Consider the following 8,683-nt stretch of genomic DNA (forward strand, 5'->3'; position numbering starts at 1 on the left):
AGTAATTGCCAGTCATACACACCACCTAGTGGCCAGTGTTAGTAATTGCCAGTCACACACACCGCCTGGTGGTCAGTGTTAGTAATTACCAGTCATACACACCGCCTCGTGGCCAGTGTTAGTAATTGCCAGTCAAACACACCGCCTCGTGGCCAGTGTTAGTAATTGCCAGTCACACACACCGCCTGGTGGCCAGTCTTAGTAAGTGCCAGTCGTACACACCGCCTAGTGGCCAGTGTTAGTAATTGCCAGTCGTACACACCGCCTAGTGGCCAGTGTTAGTAATTACCAGTCACATACACCACCTAGTGGCCAGTGTTAGTAATTGCCAGTCAAACACACCGCCTCGTGGCTAGTGTTAGTAATTGCCAGTCACACACACCGCCTGGTGGCCAGTGTTAGTAATTACCAGTCATACACACCGCCTGGTGGCCAGTGTTAGTAATTGCCAGTCACACACACCGCCTGGTGGCCAGTGTTAGTAATTACCAGTCATACACACCGCCTGGTGGTCAGTGTTAGTAATTGCCGGTCACACACACCGCCTAGTGGCCAGTGTTAGTAATTGCCAGTCACACACACCACCTAGTGGCCAGTGTTAGTAATTGCCGGTCACACACACTGCCTGGTGGTCAGTGTTAGTAATTACCAGTCACACACACCACCTGGTGGTCAGTGTTAGTAATTACCAGTCATACACACCGCCTAGTGGCCAGTGTTAGTAATTGCCAGTCATACACACCACCTAGTGGCCAGTGTTAGTAATTGCCAGTCACACACACCGCCTGGTGGTCAGTGTTAGTAATTACCAGTCATACACACCGCCTCGTGGCCAGTGTTAGTAATTGCCAGTCAAACACACCGCCTCGTGGCCAGTGTTAGTAATTGCCAGTCACACACACCGCCTGGTGGTCAGTGTTAGTAATTACCAGTCATACACACCACCTAGTGGTCAGTGTTAGTAACTGCCAGTCACACACACCGCCTGGGGCGGCACGGTGGTGTAGTGGTTAGCGCTGTCGCCTCACAGCAAGAAGGTCCTGGGTTCGATCCCCGGGGCCGGCGAGGGCCTTTCTGTGTGGAGTTTGCATGTTCTCCCCGTGTCCGCGTGGGTTTCCTCCGGGTGCTCCGGTTTCCCCCGCAGTCCAAAGACATGCAGGTTAGGTTAACTGGTGACTCTAAATTGACCGTAGGTGTGAATGTGAGTGTGAATGGTTGTCTGTGTCTATATGTTAGCCCTGTGATGACCTGGCGACTTGTCCAGGGTGTACCCCGCCTTTCGCCCGTAGTCAGCTGGGATAGGCTCCAGCTTGCCTGCGACCCTGTAGAAGGATAAAGCGGCTAGAGATAATGAGATGAGATGAGACACACCGCCTAGTGGCCAGTGTTAGTAATTGCCAGTCACACACACCACCTGGTGGCCAGTGTTAGTAATTACCAGTCATACACACAGCCTAGTGGCCAGTGTTAGTAATTACCAGTCATACACGCCGCCTAGTGGCCAGTATTAGTAATTGCCAGTCATACACACCGCCTCGTGGCCAGTGTTAGTAATTGCCAGTCATACACACTGCCTGGTGGCCAGTGTTAGTAATTACCAGTCATACACACAGCCTAGTGGCCAGTGTTAGTAATTACCAGTCACACACACCGCCTAGTGGCCAGTGTTAGTAATTGCCAGTCATACACACCGCCTAGTGGCCAGTGTTAGTAATTACCAGTCACACACACCGCCTGGTGGCCAGTGCTAGCCAGTAAAGAAATAAAACAAAAGAGACCGGCTATGATATAAGAAAATTCTACAACCCAGAAACAGATGGGAGCTCCACTTTTAGGCAGTGCCTAAATCTATATATTAGAACTGTCTCCCAGTCTGGCCATTTTCCCTTAACTAATGTTTTTAACCCTACTTTTTGACCACCACTTCCTGTCTCGCATATCTAATGAGGATGTGACGTCAGACTCAGCCCAGCACTCCCTGATTAAACCCTGACTCTCCAGCTCACTGTTCTGAGGTCAATATTCAGCAGCTCACTGGGGAAAAGAGAAACATGGCATCTGTGGGGTTTTGCTTTCACCTTTGCAGCTCGAATGAATTGATGTAAATTCCAGCCTCAGCAGAAATAAAACAGAAATCTGATGTGTAATGAATTTAACTGTCACCAGGCCCGGCGCCGTGGGGGGGGGGGCCGAAAGGGGTCGTCGCCCCCTCGTGGCTACAGCCCCGCCCCCTCAACGGAGACTCAGATAACTTAATTGTTTTCTTAATTGTTATTGTGGGTGTGTGTGTGAAATGCTGACACAGCCCCACACACACAGACCTGTGATAAGGACAGGGTGCGGGGGGTCGTGCGGGCGGGGGTTTTACATGTACACTTACAGGTGCACTGTCTCTGCAATATCCTGTAATATGCAGTCAGTTTACAGGAGTAGTCTTTCCCCCTCCGAATTAAACGAATTCAATCACAATATTGTGAATCCATTTTCTTTCTTTGTAGGCTAAGTTTATCTCCGTTTATGTTGGTGTATGTGTTCATATATGGTCCGCTTTGTGCGCAAATAGCGTAAGAATATGTGTCATTGACGTCACCCCCCATGCAGCGGGGGTGAAAATTCATCACTTCAGAGTGTTTAGTCCCCTACACGCCTAAACTGGGGTCGCGGATTAAGTGGTTAGCGTTGACTCGGTGCGAGTTAGGAAGGCTATTACTGGTGCAGCCGCGGGGTCTGTTGATTTTTTTAAATTATGAGTTTGGCCGCCGAGCCAAGTACCTTAGACTTGCATTGACGTTTTGTTTTCATGCCGCGGAGCTGTTTGTATGTATTTTAAATGTAAAGGACTTGCCTGTAGGTTTGTGTGTGTGGTTTTATGTTTGGCATCTTTCCGGTTGTACCGCGTGTCTGTGAGAAAATCGGAGGGGAGGGGTAACAGGTGGGCACGCCGGGTGTTGATAAAGCGCAACTGCCCTGGTAATATGTCACATGATTTTCCCGGACTAAGCAACCTTCGGGGCCGTGGTTTTGTGGTTGGCGCAGTTAATTGTTTGAAACACGTTGTCAGACCGCCATCACTACTACACACTATATGAAAAATATTTGCCCCCTTGCGATTTCTAATTGCCCCCTCAGTAAACTGTTCCTGGCGCCGGGCCTGACTGTCACTCTTCCGTTATTATTTTGATAGAATGAAGTGTTTGGGGATAAACTCAGTGTTTAAACATTTTTAAATGTTGAGAAGTGAAACTTTAAAGCTGCAGAGTTTATGTATGTATTTGTTGTTGTCCCTGTAAACATGCTCTAGTTTAATGTTGACGGTGAAACCAGAAACCGCGCGTGCACCCACCGGTGTGTGTATCCGGACAGCGCGTGACCTGAATCACCGCCGCGAGCTGCGTCCACTCACGACCTCCTTCCGGTTTCCCTCTCCGCGGCAGCGCCGTGTAGCGCTCAGAGCACATCCGGGCCACTTCATCCGGGTCACACATCTCACCCGCGCGCGCGACAGGCAGACGGGTGTGTAATCCGCTCCGCGCGCGCTCACTGAGACCGGTTTAAGGCGGATCCGTCTCACGCTGACGCTCCGAGCTCGCGCGCTGTGTGCTCAGGGACAGTGAACTCGGAGAATTCAAAACTCAAGCGCGTGCTGTGCACACCGGAAGAGCAGAAACTGAACGTCCGGTCTGAGTTCCAAATCGGACTCTCACAGGCCATAGGGGGCGCTGACGAACCGATTTCATCACTGTCTGTTATTATGTTAGTCCTGTAAAAAAAAAAATTTCCAAAAAGTAAAAAATATCATTTTAATAAAAATGTAAACGTTTCCGGAGCGGAAATTTCAATTTAAAAGTCTCTCTTTCTCATCACCGTGGTGTTGCCAAAGCAGCTTTTGTTTTAGGAGCTTGAGAGCAATTCCAGCGTTATGGACGTGACACTTGAACTCAAAATGGCAACAAATGACCCAGTGCATGTTTTATTGTCTCCCAGTATTTAAACAGGTGTTGCATATTTTAAGGCTGTACCATACTGGAGAAGTGATAGAACAAGAACAATTCCCATAGTACATCTAGGGCATGCCAGAAAACGCCAATAAAAGATGCGTTATGGATGTGACAGAAAAAGTATTACTTTTCTTGGGTGACTGTACATTTTTATCAAACTCTGTGAAATCGTAAACCTAATGTCGAAATGGAGATATCCATTTGATAGAGGGGTCCAAGGTGAATATTAAAAAATCTTTGTTTAAAATATTTTGTATTTCATGCAGAGTTTCGGAAGGAAAAGTCAGCGTTATGGATGTGACGAAATTCCGTTATGGATGTGACGTTGACTGTTTTTGTTTGTTTAGCCCCACCCTTTTGTTTGACTGAGATGTTTATAATAAACTTGAGTAAATACCGTGCACATCTCTGCCTCTGATTAAAATCCATCCATCTTCTACCGCTTATCCAGGTCGCGGGGGTAGCAGCCCAAGCAGAACAGCCCAGACTTCCCTGTCCCCAGCCACCTCCACCAGCTCTTCCGGAGGAATACCAAGGTGTTCCCAAGCCAGCCGAGAGATGTAATCTCTCCATCGTGTCCTGGGTCTGCCCTGGGGTTTCCTCCTGGTGGGGCATGCCCAGAAAACCTCCCCTGGGAGGCGTCCAGGGGGCATCTTAACAAGGTGCCCGAACCACCTCAACTGACTCCTTTCGATGTGGAGGAGCAGCGGTTCTACTCCGAGTCTCTCCCGAATGACTGAGCTTCTCACCCTGTCTCTAAGGGAGAGCCCAGCCACCCTGCAGAGAAAACTCATTCCTACCGCTTGAATCCACAATCTCATTCTTTCAGTCACTACCCACAGCTCATGACCATAGGTGAGAGTGGGAACGTAGATGGACCAGTAAATTGAGAGCTTTGCCTTTTGGCTCAGCTCTCTCTTTACCACAACAGACCGGTTTAGCGTCCGCATCACTGCTGACGCTGCCCCGATCCTTCTGTCCAACTCCCGCTCCCCCTTACCCTTACTCGTGAACAAAAACCAGAGATACTTAAAGCTCAGAGGCAACGGTTTTCAATTTATGCACATTTGAAACTTTATATGTTAAAAAACCCTCTGTAATTTTCTTCTGGTCCCAAGAAGTATTATTAATAAGTAATAATTAAAATAAGTGTAACCCCTTTTCTTAACAGGTGCTGATCACCCAGCACAGTAGGCTACAGGCTACTAAAGAGTTACCCTAAATCCCAATAAATAATGGCGCAACAGGGTCCTAAGTTCTCAGCGGCGGAGTGGTGAGCTGGCTGAGATTCCTGATACCATAAGGGTACAAGTATGAGTAGAGAGAGAGAATAATAAGCATGAATCTAATAAATGATAAATTTAACAGCGCGGTGCCTCCACTGCGAAAATACTACACTTACCTCTGAAGCTATGTATGGTGTATTTCCTCAGAATTTAAAATAAACAGTAGCTTGAGTGAAAGAACTAATAGCTAGTCTGCAGTGTGCATGTCAGAATGTTCAAATATAAAGAACCAAATGAGCAGCCAATACACCCAAGATATAATTAAATAATAATAATGATTATATTTATTAATAAGCAATAATAATAATAATAATAATAATAGGAGATATTATTTGATAATAAATGCTTCCCAAAGAAGCATGCAATGTAATCACCAATATGAATAAAATAGTAACACCTGCACAAGAACAGCGGAAACAATTAGCCTACATCATAGAGATGTTACAGATAGCACATCAACAGTGTGTATACCAGCAGTACATAGTAAGAAAATAAAACTGGGTAAAGTATCAAAAGAAAAGAAGTGGAAAAGAAAAAAAAACGCGCGCGCAGTTGGGGCCCGTTGGTGCACAGGTGGCAGCTCTCTGAACTGCAGACAGAACAGCAACCGCTGCAATGCCCTTCTAAAACGCTGGCTATCCAGGCGAGACCAGAGGAACACGTGTGTGTGTCAGTGAAAGTGTGGGTTTGCGTTACTCACAATCCACCAGTCAGACCAGACGGATCAGGTTACAGAGGTCGGTACAGTCACGCAGCAGATGCTCCTGAGCAGAGGGCTAGCTACTGCTGTGGGTTAGCTCGCTCGAATAAGATGCTGCTCACCCCAAACCCCTCGGTAGCTGGCTGGGTCCCGGTCCCGACACAGTGAGTCCCCGGGAACTGACGAAAGCGCTCCGGTGGGCACAGCAACGGAGGGCAGATGTGTAAACAACGCGATCTCTCTCTTCTCTGCTGCAGGCGGGGACTGATGTGAGCTTCTCTCTCGTGAAGTGATGGAACATTCAAAAAGCCCGCGAACTCGCGGGCGTTAAACATATACCAACTACCATTGGCTGACATCAAAATTCAAATAAAAATACAACAAGCAAATAAGTCTGATTGGTCCGAATGCACAGTACCTCACAACACATCAGAACAGTGAAAATATTCCAAACCACAAGGCATTATGGTAAATGGAGTTAATTACACAGAAAATAGGGCAATCCAATATAGAGTATAAAATACAGTGTTATTTTAGAGGACCTTACATAAGTTAGCGCGGATCATGGCGCATTTCTGTTCAGTGATTTTCGTGACAACTCGGTGCGTGATGCCATTTAAGACAAACAAACCGCTTGAGTTGAGTCCACTTCCGTTTACTTACATTGCCGTTCGGCTTGAGTGCAGATGTGCGTTCAGGAATTTCCAAAGAAAACCCCCATGCCTTACTGTTGTGCAGTGAACTGTAGCAACGGGACCGGTTCAGGAAGAAGTTTTTACCTTTTTCCGAAAGAGGAGAAGAGGCGGAGCGAGTGGGTTGGCTTTTTCCGAAAAAGGAGAAGAGGCAGAGAGAGTGGGTTGGCTTTTTCACGGAAGAGGAGATGAGGCGGAGAGAGTGGATTGTGTGCGTGAAACAAAATCAAGCAGTCAGAGAAGAAACGGAGCAGCAACGCTGAAGCAAAAAGGAGAAGATTGGAGATAAACATTTTTACTTTTGCTTGCAATTGACAAGTCAAGAATCCTGAGGGATCCTGTACAATCATTGTGGAAATGAGACAAAGGGAGATTTCCTCGCTGAGAGTCGGCTATAAATAGTATAATGCCGCGGATGGCAGGCTAATGTGGCCCACCAGCGCACTGTCCAGTAATTATTCCCTATATCCACTAGGGAGGCGGTTTAATTATTCTTCAAAAGGGCTCTTATTTAGTATTACGACGAAAGTAGGAATTTATCATAACTACCAGGATAAATCGTTTGGGCGCGAGTCTTGTTGAGGTCCGGGGTCGCCGCGATCAGAGTCGGCCGAGTCGCTGTCCGATTCCGAGGCCGCACGGTCAAACCAGTGAGCCACATTCACCGATTGCTTCGCAACGGCCATAGGGTCATACATATCTGGTTTCACCTCTCGATATTTAATGTAGAGAGTTCCTACTTCAAAATCGCTTTCAGACATTTTACACAACCTCTCACGACCAAAGTCCGTACACGTGTGCTCGGTTTGCAGGTAAACACAGAGCTGCTCCCGGTCTGTTTGGCTTAAATGACGTCACGACGACGGGCCCCTGGCAGTGAAAGTGCGCATAAGTGAGATGTAAACAAACCTTCGGAAATTGGGCAAAACAGTATATTTTAACTGTTTTATTCAATTTTAGGGTGCAAATTAGACACTAGGAAGATTGAATTCGCTTTTTGGGTCGTTCTTCTCGACAATAAAGTTGATATTCTACATTTCACCTCTGACCCTTGCCGATGACCTTTAAACTTCTCCACTTTAGGTAGCAACTCCCCCCTGACCCAGAGTAGGCACTCCACCCATTTCTGGCTGAGTGCCATGGCCACGGACTTGGAGGTGCTGATCCTCATCCCAGCCACTTCGCACTTGGCTGCAAACTGTCCCAGTGCATGCTATAAGTCACAGATTGATGAAGCCAACAGGACCACATCATCTGCAAAAAGCAGAGACGTGATCCTGCTGCCACCAAACCGGACACCCTCCGCCCCTTGGCTGCACCTAGAAATTCTGCCCATAAAAGTTATGAACAGAACCGGTGATAAAGGGTAGCCCTGGCGGAGTCCGACTTACTGCCGGCAATGCGAACCAAACTCCTGCTCCGGTCATACAGGGACCAAATGGCCCGCAGTAGTGGGCCTTAACCCTATACTCCCGAAGCGGAGTATTTATCCATTATCTGTTCTTCTTATCTGTCAGGGTCATGGGGTGGAGCTGGAGCTGACTCTGGGTGAGAGGCGGGGTTCACTCTGGTGGGTCACTAATCTATCACAGGGTGAGACAGAGACGAACAACCATCTCACGTGCGAGCGCACACACACACACCTCTGGGGGATTTAGAGGAACCAGTTGACCAAATCCACATATGTTTGGACTGTGGGAGGAAACCAGATAACCAGGAAGAAACTCACACAGACACAAGGAGAGAACATGAGAACTCCACACAGAAAGACAGCAGTTGGTTGGAGGTTTGAACCCAGAACCTTCTTACTACAAGGCCACAGTGATAACCACTGCACCACCATACAGCCCGCACACTATCTATCTATCTATCTATCTATCTATCTATCTATCTATCTATCTACAACCCCGATTCCAAAAAAGTTGGGACAAAGTACAAACTGTAAATAAAAACGGAATGCAATGATGTGGAAGTTTCAAAATTCCATATTTTATTCAGAATAGAACA

At 47.3% G+C, this 8,683-nt stretch overlaps 1 protein-coding gene across 1 annotated transcript in view; it reads right to left on the minus strand.

Annotated features, from left to right (window-relative positions):
• The window catches only part of adat1 (adenosine deaminase tRNA specific 1), a 42,244-nt gene extending 38,601 nt beyond the window's left edge, over nt 1–3,643 (minus strand). The window contains exon 1 of the mRNA XM_060928516.1: nt 3,344–3,643. Coding sequence (XP_060784499.1) covers nt 3,344–3,485 — 142 coding nt within the window. The 5' untranslated portion in view covers nt 3,486–3,643. The remainder of the gene's footprint in view (nt 1–3,343) is intronic.
• Nucleotides 3,644–8,683: the final 5,040 nt, after the last annotated feature.

This window comes from Neoarius graeffei, chromosome 8, assembly GCF_027579695.1.
Source record: "Neoarius graeffei isolate fNeoGra1 chromosome 8, fNeoGra1.pri, whole genome shotgun sequence".
Classification (NCBI taxonomy): Eukaryota; Metazoa; Chordata; class Actinopteri; order Siluriformes; family Ariidae; genus Neoarius; species Neoarius graeffei.